General features: G+C 37.8%; 1 protein-coding gene and 1 non-coding gene across 2 annotated transcripts in view; one reads left to right on the plus strand and one right to left on the minus strand.

Annotated features, from left to right (window-relative positions):
- The first annotated feature begins 715 nt into the window (after positions 1 to 715).
- Positions 716 to 787, plus strand: TRNAA-GGC (transfer RNA alanine (anticodon GGC)). Its single transcript has one exon. It is a non-coding gene; the product is annotated as a tRNA-Ala (tRNA).
- An 18,651-nt stretch (positions 788 to 19,438) lies between these two features.
- Positions 19,439 to 21,946, minus strand: part of LOC149074100 (nuclear pore complex protein Nup133-like) — a 254,535-nt gene continuing 252,027 nt past the window's right edge. The window contains exons 22-23 of the mRNA XM_089247323.1: positions 21,180 to 21,262; positions 19,439 to 19,663 (exon numbers count right to left, since the gene is read on the minus strand). Of these exons, the coding sequence (XP_089103449.1) occupies positions 19,518 to 19,663; positions 21,180 to 21,262 (229 nt within the window). The 3' untranslated portion in view covers positions 19,439 to 19,517. The remainder of the gene's footprint in view (positions 19,664 to 21,179; positions 21,263 to 21,946) is intronic.

The raw sequence follows: 21,946 nt of genomic DNA on the forward strand, positions 1-21,946 counted from the left end.
TAGCTATTTTCTAAAAACAAGTCAGCGGACCACAGCAAAAAACTCGGAGGGCCACATTTGGTCCGCGGGCCATGAGTTGAAGACCCCTGGTGTAGCGTATAACTTATGTACCGCAATGGAATTTCCATTCATTAGCATTGTATTTGATTTGTTTTGTGCTTTTTCCGTCAATTATTTCATTTCAATTAAAAATGTATTGTATTTATGCATATAGAAACGTCCTCTCCACTTGTCAATACAAGATTCATCGAAAGACTGGTTATTTGTGGAGATGAAGATTACAAGGAAGAAAATTCATCACTGTCCCCACGGGGACTCGAACCCCGGTCTCTCGCTTGCCGGACGAGTGCTCTACCATCTAAGCTATGGAAGCAGATATATATACGCTCCAAGGTTGAAATATTCTATGTTGAAAGGCACCGTACATGGACGGCGTCAACAATCAACTAATAGCTCGTGAATGACGAAGGCCAACCAGATGGCCATATGCATATAGAAACGGGCAGTGATGAATTTTCTTCCTTGTAATCTTCATCTCCACAAATAACCAGTCTTTCGATGAATCTTGTATTGACAAGTGGAGAGGACGTTTCTATATGCATATGGCCATCTGGTTGGCCTTTGTCATTCACGAGCTATTAGTTGATTGTTGACGCCGTTCATGTACGGTGCCTTTCAACATATATATACGCTCCAAGGTTGAAATATTCTATCTGCTTCCATAGCTTAGATGGTAGAGCACTCGTCCGGCAAGCGAGAGACCGGGGTTCGAGTCCCCGTGGGGGCAGTGAGGAATTTTCTTCCTTGTAATCTTCATCTCCACAAATAACCAGTCTTTCGATGAATATTGTATTTATGTTTATCCCTTCAATTTTGGTGTTTTATAAATTTTGTATTTTTCATTTCAGTGTATTTTCTATGGATTTTTGTGTGTCAGAATGAAATGAATATGTCATTTTTTGATTTACTGATATTGAAATTCTTTGTATGTTTCTGTGTTAAAAAATAAAGCCACATCTCAAAATGCGGTTCTTTTTTTATCGTATTAGTCAAATCCAGGGGTTCTTAACCTACGAGTCGCTGGGGCTATGAAATTTATCGTATGTGATAAAATAGCCGGTTATATAAATCCATTTGTTGAGCCACTGTGTATTAACGATTTCGGCTGCCTGGGTTGGAGCACAGACATTTTTCGGAAGCAATCCTTAGTCATGATTTTATGCATTTTGTTGGGGAAGCCGGCATTCAAAAATGGCATATATTGATGCAAAATGCTGGGGAATGTTGAAAAACATCTATACGGAAATATAAGCTCACTCACTAAACAAATATAAATGGACATTCATAATCGATGACAGTTTGGAATTGATGAATGAAATGCATAATTTCAGAATTGTTGAAAAATTATTGTCGGAATTAATGAAATAAAATAAGAGTGAAAATTATTGCGAGAGAAATAATACCTGATTTAATGAAAGTTCATAATTTATGAAGGAATCATTTCAGAATTACTGAGAGCCTTCAACAATTTGGGCCCCTGTTTTGTCTTGGGCCCTAAGGTCTAGGTCCTAATCTAAATCAGGCTTACCTGCTAAAACGCCTTTGACTGGTTTCAAAAATTTCGATATCAAAACATTTCATTATTGAGGAATATTTATAAGCGTTTTGAGTTCGAAATAGACCCATGGGTCGGGAAACTGATAGTGTTGTTCACTTTGGGTCACGGCTAAAAAAAAGTTAAGAACCCCTGGCCTAATGATTCTACATGAATCGTTTGATGTTCAACTCAAGTTTCCCTGATCTGAATCTACTATATAGGGGAAACTGTTATAACTTGGTACGTTATTTTCACTTCCTTTTTTCTCAGTCTCGATTTTTGCCATAAAATTTCACTAAATTCATTTTTGATATCTGTGTACTGTATGAAGCATCGTGTGGAATTCAAATTATCTTTCTTTCTAATTTTAATCATGGAATATGGATTTCTGAAAAGGAAAAAATATTCCAAGGTACAAGTGTTTTTGCATCTTGAAACATGCATTGCAGTACTTTAAATAATGTGAAGTTATAAATACAGCAAAATACAATTACTGACAAAATAATATGAGTTATTTTTCAATTTAAATTGCATATTGAAATAAAAAAAATCAAAATAATGACACAAATATGATTATACAGGGTGTCCTCTAAGTCGTTATTCAGATTTTATCTTATCAACCGTTCATCGTAGAAGTATGATTCCAATTTGAAAAAAAAATGCTCAAAATATTTTCAAAAATCACATTGTACCAGATTCAAGAGTTAAAATACAGTGTGTCACAAAATAAAGAAATCTAAATTTGTATACGGACACCCTGTTTTCAAAAACTCAATTAGAAAGTTGTTGCCCTGTCTCTTCTGAGCCCAACGAAATAAATCCCATCCTTTTAACTGCAATATCCGCTAAGATATTTTAATTCAAAAATCGGGTAAAAGTTGGGAAAAACTACTTAGGTGAGGGAAAGGAGCGTTGTCCGTTGGTTAACAGCATTCTTTCTCACCTTTTATCAGATTTATGAATTCAAATATCTCAGCAAATATCGCACTTGAAAACGTGGAATTTTTCTTTCGTTTGACTCAGGCGTGACTTGATTGCGAATGTGTCTGGTCTTGGTTGACCAATGATTAGCAATTTCTTTTCGAGTGCAAGGTGGGCTCACACTTCGCGTGATCAAGTATTTCAGAGGAATAGTAAATAAATATATAAAAAGTTTGCTTCTTTTTCAATATCGCACCAATGCACAAACCAGTTTCCGTCACAGCTTTTTATTTTATAAGAAAATTGTTTTCACCAGTAGTAGTTTCTTTGCTTGTCCTGTAAATCATCACAGCTTGTTTTCTCGCCCACATCATACGGGAGCATAGACGGTTCAGACGAGCAGAGGGGGTAGCGATCCACACACCATTCACGAACCCTCGGTGAACCACATTTACCCCCCCCCCCTTCGAAGAGCATGTATCCGCTTATGTATGGGAGTCAAGCAAATCACTCATAGCCCCACTATAAGTGAGATGCGTCCGGGGGGGGGGGGTCTGTAGAGGTCTACTAGTGAAGGAGGTCTATAGAGGACTTACCAGTAGCGGGCGAGGAATGTTTATTTAGGTGCCCACACAAACTAAGGAAAGGCTATCACGCTCCTGATCACGTGACGTGTTTAAGGAGTGGTGGGGCACGATTTTGGCTTTCCATGCGAAAAATCCCCTGGCTTTGAGGAACATTTGAAAATTTCCGATTCATTTTAGCACCCCGATATTTTTTCTCTACTTTTATGGTTATGTAATCAACAATTTAACGACAGCTTTCAGGATTTTAGTAGCTGTTGTTTTGTTATAATTTTCACTTCAACAACATGCAACTTTTTTCAAAAGTCACCAGAATTTACCCATATTTTGTACCAACATTTTTTTTTTTTTAAATCATTTTAATAAGGAATCTTCTCATCAAAGCATGTAGCACCTCAGTGCCGAGAGACAAACGAAGTTTCACGACATTTCAACAAGTGGTGTTTGAAAAAATTCACCTTATCTGACAAAAAAAAAATATAGTTTTGAGAAAAAAACGTTTTAATGGAAAACTACGGACTTTTTGCCCACTCTGTATATTCTAGAAACCTTGCATATGACCCGTATTTTACGGGAATATTTTTTTTTTCTTTTTAATAAATGCTTCCGAAAAGTTCTTTCCTAATTTAACAAATTCATTCCAAAAAAAAAAGAAATTCAATGATATCAAATCCATTTGCATAATTAAATTAATGACTTTTTCAGGTGGGTGCGTGCCTACGAGCCGCCCTTGAACATTATTTACCTAAACTATTTCGTGGTTTGTTTACGTAGGTACCTCGCGTCATTAGCATACTGTGCTTAAATTTGACACTGTCATGAACACGACTCGGGAAAAACGTCAAAAAATTTAGTCAATTGTCAAAGAAACATTAATTTATAGTTGTTGTGGCTGGAATTTGATTCCACTAATGGGAGTGAAGAACTGTTCAATGAATATTTTTTTATCGAAATGATTCTAAAAATTTTTTTTTAGTTTCGTTTTGAATTAATTTTGGGGAAAAAGCCGCAATTAAATATTAGTCATAGCCGAACAAACATTTACCAATAAATAAAAGAATTCATAGAAATTAGTTATTGAATAATTAATTTAATCAATTACAAAGAAAACCCTGAATTTTCTAACAGATAAAAAACACATTATCTAAGGGGGTGAAAAAAAGGTTAAGAACCACTGCTCTAAGCATGGGCGGAGATAGGGGGAAAAATTGGGCATTGCCCACCCACCCCCGACAAACCAGTCACGACCCAGGCTCTGTCCCTCCAGGGAACCACCTGCGTCGGCCGGGAGACGAACCCGGGTCGCCCACCCACCCCCAGCATCAGAGTAGAGTCGACTGATCTAATCTATGTGTATATATGAATTGACATCATCGTGCCCACCCCCCCCCCCATGAATAATGACCGTGGCCATCCAGACTTTCAAGTCTATCTCCGCCTATGCTCTAAAGACTGCAAAAATTAATAGTCTTCTAACGATTACAAAACGGTAGAGAACTCTCTCCCTCTAAAGACAAAACAAAGATTAAATTGTCTCTTACACATTAATTTTGGATTTATCTCTCTCATTAATGTTGAATTATCTCTTTCATTAATTCTAGAATCATTTCTTCAGGGACGCCGGAACATATCTGCTCGTGTTGCTAAAGCAATACCAATCATACCAATCACCATTTGAACATAGCTCAAATGTTGCACTGAAAGCGCTTTTTTTCTAAATTAAAATTTTTGAAGACATATCCATGGGACCTTTCCTAGTGAGGAGTTGCATTGCTGCAGCTCTTTTTGTTTGCAAGTCATTCCAGGTCCAAGGGGCTTTTTCATACACCCTATATGTCCATGAAGCATGAGAATGAAATGAGAATCATAGAATCTCAATTCCACAACGGTAGTCACAGCAATAGACTTGAGACAGTACGTTTCATCGCTGATTTCAGACGGATCTCAACCCTTTGAGTGTCACTGACAAGATACCCTGCCTTCTTATTTTAGCATCGGCATTTTGTAAAGTTAATCCCTCTCTCAGTGGAACACTTTCCCAATACCAGCGGTCCTCAACCTTTTTCGACTAGCGGACCCTCTTTAGTAAAAAAATTCTATGGCGGAGCCTCGTAGGCCCATTTTTAATTATCCATCAAAATTACTGATTTTTTTTTACTATTTAAAAATATTTATAATTATTTTTTTAAATTTTACTGGTTTTTTTTTATTTTCCTCGAGTGGTCGCGGAGCCCCTGGGGAATGCACAAGGAGCCCCAAGGGCTCCACGGAGCACCGGTTGAGAACCGCTGCCCTATTCCAATGGTTCACAAACTTTTGTCAACCACGGCTCCCTTGCCTAATTCATGATTCGTCAGCGGCTCTTCAGGATAGATTAATAGATATTTTCCCGTATAAAAGAACTTCTTAAAAGCATAAACAAATCAATATCTCAAGCTCGCCACGACACCCCACATAAAGATTGGCGATGCCCCTAGAAACAGCGACGCGCACTTGGAAAACACTAATCTATACCCATTACTTTTCATTACTTTATATACTCATTTACTGCTGAAGATCATAAGGAAGCTTATTGCTATTATGCCGTGTAAAGGGTTAAAAGGCATCAATCAATTATTGATAAGAATAAGAATTTCTGCTGCTTAGGTTTTAGGCCACCAAAATCTTATTCAACAACATATCTTATTCCTAACATAGCAAAAAAAGTGCGTGCAGAATATAATAAGAGTTTCCGTGAAAAATTGGCTTCTCACAGAATTTAAAGGAATTATTAAATTTAAAAGCAAAATGCAGAAAACGAGAAAAATATAAATACCTTATTTACTTAAACAATTTCTCAACCTAAAATAGCATGTTAATAGATTACGAATCACGAGTCGCTTTGAGAAGTACAGTATCTCAATGACAATTTTTTTCCAATTTTTTATGCCCTTGAACATAAGATTTTGTATGTCTTATTCCATTAAAGCATTGGATGGACAGATTTTTCAATGTTCAAACAGACTTTCTTTATTTGTTAACAATGAACTCTCTTTCACTATCTGTGTCACCATATGCTGAAGATAAAAAAGCCTTCACCAAAACTGGCAAAATTTTGAACTTTGGGCTGCTTTCAAAGTTACGAAGTTTGAATATGTCTGCCCAATATCTATCTCTCTATTCTCTGAACTGATTTCACTTCTTGTAATTATTTGCATTGTAGTGCAACCCATTCATCACACATAATCAATAGTTCTGTTGGTGATACAATATTAAGCAACATTCCAGCAATACGTGAGGGAGTAATGTACCATCCCAGCAACGCACGAGAGGGAGTGCAAAAAACAAGAAAGGGTGCAAACATTTCATTCTCTCCAACAACATGTTTTGGAAAGGTAGGACATTAATATAAAAAAGGTATCTCACAGAAGTTATGTAAAATGAGCACATGCTCCTAGTACAAACTCCTTCCTCTGACTATTGTTAAGAGCATGCCCCTCCCCCACCAATGAAGTGGCGGACCGTGCGGCCATATTGGGCGCCGCTCAAGCAGGGGTGCCCAATGGAGTTGAAAGGGTGGAAAAAGGTTTGTCGACCAAAAAAACGTAGTCCGTAGCGCCAAAAAAAAGGTTCTGCATGGGTAGAAAATTTTTTCCCTCGAGCCGGCCCTGTTCACCAAATCCGGTTTTTCGCAATGTGAAATTGTTACGATCGGCAACCGCCGACGATAACCACACGACCTCATAGTGGCTAGATGACAAAACTATGAATATATTAGCTGGAGTTTTTACAGATCCTATTTTTTCCCAAAGATCTCCGAAAAATTTCGGTAATTTAAACGAGTAAACCAATCCTCTTTTCGATGTATGCCGTCTTTGAACGCCGGTTGGCAGCAGCGAAATTACTGTTATTTTCAGTATATAACCTATAACCAGCAGGAGAAAAAACGGTCTCCGGAATCGGAAAATTTGGCATATTCATTCAAGGACTTTGATAGCCCGCCGGTTATACCAATAACAGTACAGGACTTAATACTTCAAGGTAGTATGACTACTTTCCAAGGTCACGAGATAACGCGATTGTGGTAGATGGTGGGAAGTGAAAAAAAATGAAGTTTCTCCCCCCCCCCCCCGCATCTTTTTCCGTGTCTCGGAAAGAACGCGTCCCGTGATCAAAATGCTCATATTTCTTTTTCCTAAATTAAGGGTATTTGATGTACAACACTGCATTAGCGGTACCTCCGCGAACCACAAACAAGAATTGGCGCAAATGCGCAGGGATTCGGCGCCATGGCGCACCGTGTAGCAAGAGAACCGTTTCGGCGCAGTTTAGCGCAATTGGCGCAGCTCTTGCACCCCTGATCAATAGTCTCATCGATGTAGTTAAAAAGTACGAAAAAAAGTCGCTGAGAAAATAAAACTTGTAAAATAAAACAAAAAATAATAATAAATGCAATAATGGCATAGCTTTGTTATCTGAAGTTTTTACTGCAAAAAAATATATACTACAGAATCGTTTATTCCAGTGCTATTATCAAAATTAAAATTCAAAGCTCAACATAAGTTTAAATAAACAAATACAGACATAGAAACAAGTATTAAAAAAAACATCCTAGTGAAATGAGATGCTGTATATTGAGATTCAAAGAGGAAGGAGAAATGGCTCGACGTTTGTTTTTCCATTTTCCACGACTTCTGGCAGTGTGAGGGAGAATTTGTGACGGAAAATAAATACATAAATGACTTCAAATATATATAATATATATATATATAAAGAAAAGATACACAACGTTTTAATTATCACCATGAAGTTATCGTCTAAAACAGTGTTTCTCCACCGCCGGGCCGCGGCCCAGTACTGCGCCGTGACATCAATCGTATCGGGGCGCTATATTCATTACCCTTTCATTTGTCAAGCATTTCCACGAATAACTAATTGGTTTATTTCACTATTATGGTACATAGTACCATTTTTCAGTCTAAAAATCATTTACAAGGGGAAAGATGAAAACCCCTCCCAGAACAAAGGCTTGCAACCTCATTTGTAAATTATAAGAATTTGAAGGATTCCTCTTCCCCTTATCGCACTGAAAATCCTTCGTTTTGTTGTAAGGCCCAAAGGAAGGGAAACATGTCTCTGGTCCTCCCACCTCGAAACTAGTATTTTTAATTGTATTTTTTTTTTTTTTCGTATTTTTGAGTATCCGTCTTCATGGGACTCAAACAACACAGCAGGGGAGGGAAATGTTTTTCCATACTCTCCGTTCCTTTTCCCCAAAAATATCCTACTGCTTCAGGGCTCTGTTGACAACTAGATGACAATAATGCCATGAGAAAACTCGGTATCCCACCTTTCTTGGAGACTGAAAAAACATCTGTGCTACAGTGACCAAGCTGCATAACTTCAAAGGGGCTTCTTTTTTATCTCGGAACCAAATATTTCTATAGGAAGAGGAAAAAATCGTTTTGCAGACCCATTCAACACTTGCGTTCAATTAACTATATTGAAGATGTCGGTCTTTTTTCACTCAGCAAAAAGAGAGCCGCTGATAGCATGCAATTAGTGTGCGACTAAAATTCCCCGGCTGTTTTCTTGAAAAGGTAGAGAGAAAATAGGAATAGGAGGAGAGAATTGGGGTAAAAAAGGACATTTCTAAAAAATAGGAGCGCTGCGAGGTCTGACAAAATATACATATATATACAGCGCATACACTGTGATGGGAAACGAAGAAACAAAGCCTCTGTCAACTGTGCTGGGCAGTTTTGTTTCCCTTTCCTTTTACACTAAATATGCAATATACACCATAGGCGTACGCAGAATTTTCTCAAGGGGGGTTTCAATTTTTTTTCTTCTCAAGGGGGGTTACGTTTTTTCCTGCAAAATAATACTATAATCTCGGCTTGATAGGGGGTTAGAACCCCAAAACCCCCCTTTTGCATACACCAATAACATACACACACAGAAAACACACAGCCTCCACTGTGATGGGAATAATCAGTCTCTGTTTACAGTGCTGGGCATTCACATTTGAATCACTGGTCACAAGTAGAGGTGGAAGTCAATCACTACCAATCATTAATGTGTGGATTTGCAATTTCATGTATATTTGTGTTGTAGGTCTGCTGATCATCTTGGCAGGGTTCAGCTTGAGACAAAATCTCTACTTGTGTCCTATGAATCTTCAGAAAGGTGCATGTGAAATCTTGAACAAATTTTGCGCTCCAGCGAAGCATAGCAGAACTCATTTCAGATTACTGAAGGTGTTGGAAAAAAGACAAGAGTTCAGCTAACATCCCCTAAAAAAGGGGGGGAGGGAATTATCTTTTTTGGAGGGTGTTGGTACAGTGGCCAGGAAGAAAAAAAAGAAAAGGGTTCTTTCCGTGACTTGAGGCTGCTGCACCCTTCCTATCTGACCACCAAGATGATTTCAATAGCCCAATTACGGCTCTCTTTGAAAGTAAAAGGACAGAATATTCTACTGATTTTAACAACGTCCGTCATATGAGGAAGAATCTTCTGCAACAAAGATACCTTTATTGGCGCCGGTCGGGGGTTTGGTGAAAGTCTTTGGTTGACCATCTGGGGGGGGGGGGCGTAAAAATAGTATTAAGTGGCTATAAATCGAATGGATGAATTCGATTACAATACGATTTTTTTTAACTTGTTTGGAAACCAAAATGGGATGAAGCTGGTGAATCTGGAACAACATTCGTCTGAAGTCACTAATTGGAATATAAAGAAATCATGGTACTGAATGGTAGATGGGGTCATGCGATTCGTTTTTTTGGTCCTATAAGGACAGGTCTCCTCATGTGACGTTTTCCTGAAAAAAAAGGGGGACAAATGTGGAACTTGGTAGAACCCATATTTTTATTAATTGTATACAGTATTATAAAACTGCATTCGGTTATAAACGCAGGATTACCAACAAAACGGAAAAAGCTCCTCTTCATTTACTTTCCTGACGAAAATAAAATAAGTAAATATTAAATATAGCTGCCATTTCTGATAAGTTCATACGTTTTGTATTTTGTTAGATTTCTTTGATGATAATTTATGAACAATCGCCACAATTCAATCTTAAGTAATTTGGAATCCTCTGTAATACTTGTATTCAACAAGGCGTAAGACTCACTTTTTTTATACGATACATTGATAAATTGAAAAGATTGCTCTTTTATGAAATTAAAGTAAAATAGAAATATTTATCATATTTTAGTTTAATTTTGGGTGCAAACCCACACGAAATTTACTCACATCCTGGTTATAATACAGTTAAATCATGTTTTCTCTGCAATCTTTATATTATGATGTCTTACTTGCTTTTAAGATGAGTAACAAAGATGACAAGTGAACAGTTTACATTTGCAGTTTGAACTATTTCTGTATATCAGAGATAACTCCGACAAACCAGTCACGACCCAGGCTCTGTCCCTCCAGGGATATAATATCAGAGATAACTGGCACCATATGCGAAAAGGGAAATTTTACAAGAGAGCTGTTTACAGTGAATATCTGTTTTTAGTTATTTATTGAAATAGGACTTGTTCTATACTTATGTGTATAGTGTAACAAAAATACCGCAAATTAATAGCATTACCTCAATATGGATGAAAATGGACATTTTACATATATACAATATTTTAATTATGTTATATTAATCCCCTATTTCATGGAAGGAGCATCACGTTGTCTACGTTTTGAAAAACATTATTTGAGACTGGTGGTGCTTACACTGAGAGATGCAACGCGTATATTAATTTTCGTTTCGAGAAACACAATTTCCAAGAGATTGGCCTATTGAAATGATCTTCAACTGTCAATTAACCGAGTAGCATTTTTAAAATTGACAAGCATTTGACAGTCATTACTCATCATTTAGCAAGTATTTCCAAAATTAAAAATAAGTGTTTAATAAATTTTATATCAGAAATGTGCAGTGGATGCGGGGCCTTATGTTAGGTTTGCAAACAAAATGTCATATAATGGGGGTATTTTTCAGATACAGTGACGCATAGGTTCATGTGGTAATTATTCCAAGAAATACGATTACATAGTATGTAAAGAAATATACGCAATAAAATGTAGAAACAAAAGACCACAATAAAAAATATATTAGTTATTGCTCATTTCATTTTCAATTCTAATAAAAAAATTAATTAATACTCGGTAATCCCACATTAATTCATATTTAGAATCAATTTAATATAATAAATTTGATTACTCAGACCTGTGGAATTTAAATTTTGGAAAATTGTCTGGAAACGGATTTTATTGGATTTTAAATTTGTTGGCGCAAGGACCAATTTGGTCAAACTGCGCCAGAACAAATGACTATATGAAAATAACAAATTGTCCTTTGGTCATGTCAAAAAACTAAAACTGTGCATGATAAAAAGCAACGTGAAACGTAAAACAATGATATGAATTGTAAAATCTATAATTCGTCATATAAACCAATAGTCTTGATGAATTTAAAAATGTGAGATGCATCGCAATGATCAGATAAAATGTCACGAAGTGAAAGATGACTATGACCAAAAGCGGTCATAAAATGATGACGATGATGTGAACAAGTAAAAGCATGAGCAATGGTCAATGGACATTGACAATGAGGGCACTCTGGTTGACTCTCCTGTAATAACAAATACGATTGTGTGAGGCGACTGTGTCCTATGCGTAACCGGGCAAGCAGAACTTCCTCCTTTCGGTTAGTTCTGCAGCTCGAATGCCAATGGACAAGTGTGGGCTTGATGGCGTGCAATTTGTTATTAATTTGATTGTTCCAATGTTCCTGCCAGCGGCGATGCATCACTTCTCGGAGGATTGAGAAGTGGTCACTGGCAGGTACCAAAAGACTTATCAATGTTGGTTGTTGTTCGAGCTGTGGTATCTGCTTTTTCGTTGCCTGGTATTCCAACATTACCTGGTACCCAGTAAAATTTTACTGTAGTACCGTGATGGATGATGTGTGATTCAATTCATGAAAAATGGCATGAATAAATGAATGAGTGAAAAGTGAAGGAACACAGTGCTCATAATGCGCTGAGAGAGCCACTATAAATGATGCATCGTCTGTGACATTTGCGTCGTATATAACGTAGAGCCTGAAGAATAGTGTACAATTCCGCCAAATAAATAGAGAAAATGTCAGGAAGTTTGAAAGATGTCTCCTCACAGCAGATGTAGGCACAACTGACATGGCCAGGGCTCTTAGAGTCGTCAGTATATATGGGGAAGTACCTGTTGTACCTACCCCTGTACCTACGGAATATCTGTCGATATATGACATCTGCTGTGGTGGCTCTTGGATATGATGATAATAATAGAGAGACATCTGGCGAAGACTGTTCCCATGGTGCCAGTTGTAGAGCAACTGGAGCCACATGACGGATGTCTATGTATAGTTCTTCCACGAGTGGCCTCATATGTACACCGTCAGATGGAACACATGAAGGGAGAGCAGCAAATAGTCTATGAAATGAGGGATTGAAAATGACATTATGAAATGGATGATCTGGTAAAGACTTCATTTTGAAATAACATTTCAAGGAAAGTTACTGGAGACTTGATGTCAGTGATGGCTCGTTGCATTCTACATGAAGACTTTCCATGGGAGAAGTTCGGAAAGCTCCAGAGCAAATGCAGAGAGCGAGACGAATTAGGTTGAGCACACTCAGATAGCTCCGAGGTGCTGACCCATATACAATGGAACCGTAGTCAAGCTTTGATCTTATTAGAGCTTTATATATGTGCAGGAGTGACTTACGGTCTGCTCCCCACGATGTAGAAGAGATTACCTTCAAGACGTTCATCGTCATCAACGAGCTCTTAACTGTGCAATATGAGGTTTGAAAGTGAGTTTCTTGTCAAATATGATGCAGAGGAATTTAGTATTTTCTGCTATTGGTATTTGACTAATATTTAGAAATATTTGTGGGTCATTATGAAACTCTTGACGCCGGCAAAAGTGCACAACGACAGTCTTCTCGGCAGAGAAAGTGAAGCCGTTATCATGAGCCCACTTGCTGATCTTGTTAAGAGCGGTTAGTAATTGTCTCTCCGCTGACCTCACATTCACTGATTGATACGATATTAGCAGATCATCCACATAAAGTGCACCAGCGACAGACAACAGGAGTTGGTTCCACAACCCGTTGAGTCTTAAAATGAAAAGTGTGACGCTTAAAATGCTACCTTGAGGTACACCTTGTTCCTGAATTTAGGGAGCTGATAATGTGCTTCCGATCCATACCTGCAAGATGCGGTGAGCAAGAAAAATCTTAATAAAAATGGGCAAGTTGCCCAGCGAGCCGCAGTTATAGAGGTTGGAAAGAATTCCATGCCTCCAAAGTACGGTCGTAGGCCTTTTTTATGTCAAAAAATATGGCTATCATGTGCTCCCTCTTTACAAACGCTTGTCTTATTGATGTCTCAAGGTGTAACAGATTGCATGTTGTAGACCTGAACCGTCAAAAGCCGCTTCGATGTTTAGATAAAATGTTATTAACCTCCAGGGAGTGCATAAGGCGATAGATAGTTGACCATGCGTTCCATGAGCCTACATAGACAACTGGTCAAAGCAATAGGTCTGTAACTATTAGGTTACTGAGGATTTTTGCCAGGCTTCGGAAATGCAAGAACTACGGCTGCTCGCCAGGTGTCAGGAAATGAATGACTGACCCAGATCCGATTAAACAATATGAGTAAATGTGAGAGTGATTCTGGTGTGTGAGAGATGCCGACGAATCATGGAATAATGAATAGCATAGGGCCCCACAGCTGAGTCAGGACTTCGCTGAGAGGCTGTCGTCAGTTCATGAAGGGTGAACAATGAATTGTACCCCTCCGGTGTAAAAAGCCGGAAGGTGTGCGATGTACGTTCGGCTGATGATTTAATGGGATGAAACGATGGGGGACAGTTCGCATCACTGGAGACAGCGGCGAAATGCGCGGCAGGCAATGGTTTCCGCAATATCCCTTACATCGCTGATGATAGTGCCATTGGTATTTAAAATGGTGATGGGATGAGACTGATAATGACTATTGTTTTTTCGGATCCCGTCCCAAATGATTTTAGATTAAGTTAATGAATTGATTCCCGTGGTAAACTTTTACCAGGACTCGCGTTGAGCTTGGCGCCTGGTTCTTCTCGCTATCGCCTTTGATTTTAAAAATGCCAACTTGTTTTCATAGGTAGGGTACCGCTGGAACCTACTCCATGCTTTCTTTTGTGCTTTAATTGTAAGACTACATTCGTGGTTCCACCAAGGTTTAGGAAATTTAGGCAGTTTCGAGGAGACTTTGGGTATTGTTTCATTTGCTGCAGAGATCATACAACTGGTCACAAGGTCGACATCGGGTTGCGAGACCATATCCTCCGTGATTTCTGCCTTGACCGTGAAGTCAGCCCATCGGGCGGCCACAAGCTTCCACCGAGGAGGTCCCTCAGGAATGCAATGGAGTCGATCAAGGCACTTAATCCCTAGAGGGAAATGATTGCTCCCGTGGAGGTCCGGATCAACCGACAGGACCAGTTGAGCAAGAGTGAGGGTGAACATAAAGATAGATCTATTGCAGTGAAACTATTGTTTGGGGCACAGAAATGAGTGAAACTACCATCATTCATGATGGTGAGGTCCATATCGTCTAACAGAGGTTCAACCATTTCCCCACGAGGGGTGTTGCTGTTAGAACCCCAAATCATATTATGTGCATTAAAGTCTCCAAGAAGAAAAAATGGTGGTGGTAATTGTTCAATCAGATCTTCTAGATCTCTCTGTAAGATGGTGTCATTTGGTGGCAAATAAATGGAACAGATGGTAATTCTTAGGCCTGTAAAGATTTCCACAGCAATGGCTTGCAGGTTCGTGCGCAACTTTAGAATGTGTGATGACATGTGATGTGGAACAAGCAGAGTAACACCGCGACAAGCCCTACTCCCGTCATCATAATCAATACGGAAAAGGGAGTGTCGCCTATGATGTTCCATGTCTCAGAGGGCTTCATGAAGGTTTCCTGGAATGCCACGCAAAGAGGATGACAGCGATTCATCAAATCCTTGAGATCTTCGTAATTGGATCTCAGACCATGATTGTTCCATTGGATAATGTTGGCCATAAATTAAGTAGAAGTAGACGGTTCAAGGTCTTTAAATTTATTCCAGTCTAGTTTCCGGCGAGTACCATTGGATTCTGACGGATTATCAAGATCCATGTCACCAATTGACTTGTCATCAATTAGTGATACATTTTATTGCTCTCTGTGTCGCTTTTCTTGAACATCCGGTCTTTGTTTCTTTCTAGATTTATTTCCAGAATTGATCTTGGGTTTAGTACCAGTAGATATTTTGAACGTGTTCGCTGTTGCCTTTATTGCCTCTTCTTCGGAGGTAGTGGACTCCAGCGGAGCAACAGCAGCCACAACTATTACATGGTTGGTTAGATGATGTTTGAGTTGATGTATCAGCTATGGGTTTGGTCTGAGTTGTTATAGATGCTTTAGTGGCATTGTTAGTCGTATTAGCTGTTGATGGATTTGTTACCATATTAGAGTATGATCTACTAACTATTGGAACTTGGTTAGAGATTATATGACGGTGTGCTTCGATATATGAGATGTTATTAAGGACCTTGATCTTCTGGATCTCTTTTTCTTTATTACATTTCTGACATTTCCTGTCAAATGGGGGGTGATTACCAACGCAATTGACGCACTTGAATGGTGAATTAGTGCAATTGTCCGAAATGTGGTCCCTCTCACCACACTTTACGCAGGTGGGTTGACCACGGCACGCCATTCGTGAGTGACCGAATTTTTGGCAGTTGAAACATCTTACAGGGTTAGGTATGTATGGCCGGATATGGAGGTTATAATAACCGATTTTGACATCTTTCGGCAATGTTGGGGATGAAAATGTTAGGATTATATTACGTGATAGAGTTAGATTGCCATCTTTGCGGCTCATGATATGTTTGGCAGATGTTACGCCTTGAAGCGCTAGCTCCTGGGTGAGTTCATCTTCATTCATGTTAATCACGTTAGGGTCTGAGATGACGCCACGTGAATAATTCAGCGTGGGGTGGATTTTGACTGTTATTGAAATGTCTCAGAGAGATGTGAGCTTTTGAATAAGTTCGGCTTGTTTAGGAGTGTGAGTTTCGAAGAGAAGGTCTCCTGAACAGAGAGCCTCCACTGATTTCAAATTTCCAACTGCGCCACAGAGAGCTTTATCAATCAAGAATGGTCATACTTTTGACAGCTGTTTATCGGTATCAGAGCTATGCAAGAAGAAAAATGAGACAGAAGACAGATTTGAAGAAAAAGATTCATTGACAATTATTTCACTCATAGCAGTTCTTTGACATTTTGGTGCATTTTTTGTTTTTCGCATATTTAAATGGGTATTGTTCCACTCTCACCCACTATGGAGCCCTACGAGAGGACGCGCACACGCAACCAATGAAGGTTAGTAGCAACGTCAGGTTAGGTGAGAGCTATACACCACCGAAACAGGCGAGCAGACACATTCAAGATCCAAGATCGTTGTGAAGCAGCACCAACAAACCTCAACGACGTCCAGCAGGCCCGGCCCGATTGACCTGGCCGGGCTAATCAAAGCCTCCTATTTTGGCTGAATCCGAGGAGAAAGCTAGCGCATCAGGCTAACCAAGATCCACATCTCCAGCCTTACGGGTCTCCACGCACGGCTGGCAAACACGTGGGTAGGCAGCGTCCCAGATAGGGCATATGCTAGAAGCAATGCTCCGTCTGAGCGGGGGCCCCCCACAATGAGGGGTTGTACAAAAAGGACGAGGACAGGACAAAACGAGACGCAAGACAATTACTGCAAGATGTGTAGAAATAAACATGTAATCTGGGCTATTGAAGGTGAAAGATATGAGCACAAATGTGGGAAGACAATGACGTGTGATAGATTTGGCATTACCCAAAGTGCACCACGAGGAGGCCTATCACATTACACCCCTGTCTGGAAACTCATGAACATATCAAGTTTTGGAAACCATGAAGTTTCGTGATGCATTTTTGGTCACTGATTTTAAATGTGGCTTATTTTTGAATATCATATAAAAAGTTTTCACAAAAATTGGTTTCGGTATAACATGAGAAAATTTATAAAATATGTATTATTCTAACCTTTTAAGTACTAAATTAACTTTACAAAGAATTTTTAACATAATCTATCCAGCGGTTTTCAACCAGTGCTCCCCAGAACCCTAAGGGATCTGTGTGAACTCCCACGTAAATTTGAAAACAATTATTTATGAATAATAAAAATTAAAATTAATAACTATGATTAATAAATAAAAAATAGGCCTACTGAGACCGCCATAGAAATTATATGCTAGAAAGGGCTCTGTGGGTCAAGAACGGTTGAGAACCACTGATATGTATTACATTTTTTTATTATGTAGCTTTCAATATTAAAGTGGCATGGGGAAAAGAACAAAAATGGAAGAACAAAATAAGAATTTCCTTGTTTCTAAGTATTTTTCTGTTTCTATCTCTCTGAGATATTTGAATTCGAAAATTCGGAGGATAGTTGGGGCTAGATTGTTAAGCCAGCAAATACTAACGGGCAACACTTCTTTCCCAACTTTTCTCTGATTTTTGAATTCAGATAGTTCTACGAATATTGTGCTTAGATGCGTGGAAATTTCTTCGTTGGCAACAGAAGAGACAGGACAACAACTTTTTAATTCGGTTTTTGGGCACAGGTTGTCCATATAAAAAGTTAATTTTTTATCTTATTTTAATAACTATACAATCCCTTGAAACATGAATGGCGTAGCTGAAATTCCTGACTTCACACATTTATATTCCTTTAAAATCTGTCACCGTTTTCTTGCTATTCCCATTTTTAAAACTGTCTGGCGATTGTGGGACACTCTGTATATTCAAGTAATGCGAGCACATTCAAATCATATGAGTGCACAAACCAGTGGTGGGCCCCAGTCTAGAATTTTAATCGGTCCCCGAAACAATTTTGAAAAGGTATTTCATTATTTCAAGATGTTGTGGTTACGATAATACTTTAGGATGTGTGGTTAAAGATATTCTGTATAGATATTATGCAATGCATTATTGATTTTGTTGCTAGACTATAAGCAAGTACGAAGAAAGTAAAAAGTATCTCAGCAAAATTGATAGGTGATGAGATACTTTTATATTCAAATGTAAGCACCATACATGCAAATTAAATTTATCAGTGTTTTTCATCGATGTGTAGATACCTGCAGGTAGGAAGCTGAGCGTACACCCCCCCCCCCCCCGTTATATGGCAATCGTTATGGATCGGAATAGGATACGAATGCAGGACAGAAAAGACTTTTTTTACAGCTGCTCGATGGAAATGACCACGACTGTCCTCTGGGTGTTTTCCCTAATGAACATAGCAGTCATTGACGTCACGACAACATGAAAGCTCATGTAAAATCTAATTTTCTGCCAAAATCCGGAGAGCAGGAAAAAGGATAAAAAGTCTGTAGTCTTCCGCCTAAATCTGGAGTTGGCAGATCTAAGTAATGGCATGGAAGGGAGAATAAATAAGTTACTGAAATGGGAGTGGGGCGGCAAAATTTATATAGCCCACAGGCGGCAAAAACATAAATACGGCCCTGTTTATTGATAAGGGTTGTAAACTAAAATCTGAGGTGTATCAAGTGTATTTGTCTAACTGCAGTGTTTTATATGCACAATATGTTAAGTGACATTTCAAAAAATTCCCACCTACATCAATTGAGTGAAAAATGACACTTTTGCCAAAAAATAAAATTAGAGTCAAAGTGAAAACGTAGTGTAGTTGAAGTTATGTTGGTGCATAAATAAAATATTTTAACATTAAAAAGTATAGAGAATAATTGAGGCCGAACATAAATTCATATAAATGAGAAAGTATTACAAGTTAGAGTTGTATAAACGTGGCTTCACTGTAAATAAGTGATTTCCCAAATTCTCAATAACTCTTGAGAAATATCTGAATTCTCAGGAAATATGATTTCCCGTTCCTGATGGCTCTAAAATGTCGGGAATTTAGAAACCCTACACTAAGTAAACAAGTGCATCAAGAAAAGAAAAAAATAGAATGACACTAATACTTTATTCATACTTAAAACCATACATATGTTCGTGAAATGAAATTGTACAAAGTGCAAGAAATGAACATAAACTATGGTTATTAAAAAATAATATGAAAAACTGAGTAGTAATATTCAAAGAAGCACAAACTTCACCAAGACTGTCAATACATTATAAGAAATGAATATTCACTTCTGAGAATATGATCAAACTACAATTAATATTTATCAAAACTTAAGTTTTTTCAGCAAGACTAGTTAATGTAAAACAAAAAATATATGCATCTGGATGAAAGAAATACATGTAAAAATAGAAAAAATAATGACATTTTTATCACATTACTTGCACTCAAGAGCATGCTTGAAAATCATGTCATATGCTAGACGCAAATGCAGCACACTGGTTGGATTCTTAATGAAGTTGTTCAGCTCAGGAGCATACAGCAATTGCTCAAATGGTAACAAGTATGTGCCAAGACCACGTCCTGTATAACAGAAATGTTCATAATTTTATGTCAAGTTTATAAAAAGTATAACTACAACAAAGTGTTTCGACGAATAGTTTCTACAACTAGTAATTCTGTAGAAACCAAACAAATCCTATATAAGATATTTTACACGAAAAATACAATAAAGTGTATCATATATCATCATATTCTATCATTGCCCACCATACTAAAAGCATGAATAAGCAAAATTTTCACTTTCTTTTTTTATCAGCTGGTTGGGTATCTTATTTTTCTATCTAAGTTTTGCCTGAAATGAAAATATGTATCTCTATCAAAATACACATTACAAAACATTTTCAGGAAAGTAATTTCCATAGAGTAAACATTCAAACGTCATTTCCCACATTCTTTCCCCCCCCCCCCAAGGACATTGCATATTTGTGCTTTTAGTATGGGGGGAGGGGGTGATACGTCATATCATATGTCATATGATCATTTTCATTGCACCACAGTTTATGAATTTTCATTATTTTTAATTTAGAAGGATTTTATGTGTGTGTATAAACTAATACATTAAAAAAAAACTGAAGACTTTTTCTTTTAGTTGAAACATTTTACGCTTACTTGGACTAATTAGACCGAAACAAATTTTAAAAGCTGATTAATTTTAAAGGAATTTATGTGTATGTTTAAACTAGTACATTAAAAATCTAAAGACTTTCTTTTAGTGAAAAAGTGCAGATAATACACATTTATATAGAATTTTGTACATCACAGTGAATGCCTAATGAGTGTGAATTTTTCCCAGCAGTTAAACAAAGACATCAATGTAGATTACAGTGTTCGTTCATAATTTTTTTTTGTCTGTTTTGTCCATTGTGCTGTTTGTTCAAATAAAAATAAAAAAAATTTAGGGCACCATTCTCAGTGCCTTCATTATTTCTCATTGCATCTATTTGCAATTTCAGAAGAATTGACCTTTAGCAAAAGGGTATTTCTACAACTATTCATTATGGCCATCTGCTGATGATTTATTGTTGGGAAACAAAAAAAAAAACTGGGAATGTACTTTAACAGTGACGCTAATATCACAGCCTCATGAGACTGTTATATCCAAGCTTGACTGTATTAACTAAAAAGTGCAAAACAATAAAATTTAAAAAAATTTGTCATGTTTGGGGGAAAACAGAATATAAAAATCTTAAAATTGCTAACTTTTACAGAGAATAATTTTTACCTTCAGCATTTGTGGCAATATGCTGTCTCAGCCAGGGCTGTCTTAAGAGCATCATGGGCCCCAAGGGCCAAGTGATTTTGCTGAGGCCCTACCTTTCGATTTCTCGAAAAATTCAACTACTTCTTGTATTTCTGAGGCCCTCTTCTCTTGAGGCCCCCGAAACGTGCCTGGTTGGGCCCATGCGTTAAGACGGCACTGGTCTCAGCTATATACAGAGCTAAAACTTTGATATGTTCAGCAGAATTTGACATAGACATGATATCATATTGTATGAATAGATTACAAGGTTGACAAGAAACTTGTTTTAATTCATACCATATCTGGACCCCAGTTGAGCAAGCCTGAAGAAAACTGTGACTTGAATATCTACAGGATTGGATGCATCCCTGTTTGTCCAGCTGGTAAAACAAAAAAACTTAATTTTATTAAAAGGAAAAACCAAGTTTCACCATGGTTGCAAGTTCAAATTTCTAACAAAAATTGACACAAATTCATGAAAAGTTAGCAAAGTACAGTCAAATCTTAATAAATTGGATGTGCAGTGGCCAACAAAAAAAACTTCAGGGTTATTGTTAGTTTGATTCATTAGAAATTTTAATTTCAGAGTGGAAAAAAGAAAGATTTAATAAAATAACAGTAATATTTATAAATATTGTATTACACTCATGTCCATAAATTAAGGATAATTCAGAATCCCACAGAAATCGAAATCTAAAGTAAAAGTTTCACCTGTAGAATTATCACACACATCTGCAAGAATGATATGCAAATTTCAGGAAGCCACCAGATGATGCCGATAGTACGTCACAATGACGACAGTGTAAGAGGGGGAGTATATAAGGAATGGTGGCAAAGAAGTAAAATTGTTCACAAGAGTTCTGTAAGGCGCTCAGTGCCATAAGCGAATAGTTATGACACAGAGGACGCATGTGGATGATTTTTTACGTGGTAGAATTATTGGCCGCCTGGAATGTGGGCATACTCAGATGGAAGTATCCGAGGAACTTGGAACTGCCCAAAGTGTCATCTCTAGTCTTTGGCAACGATTCCAAGATAACGGAAATGTCAGTAGACGTTACAGT

The sequence above is a fragment of the Pholcus phalangioides genome, unplaced genomic scaffold, assembly GCF_987345545.1.
Source record: "Pholcus phalangioides strain wild (caught in Gottingen) unplaced genomic scaffold, Ppha-v1.0 ptg000017l_1, whole genome shotgun sequence".
Taxonomy (NCBI): Eukaryota; Metazoa; Arthropoda; class Arachnida; order Araneae; family Pholcidae; genus Pholcus; species Pholcus phalangioides.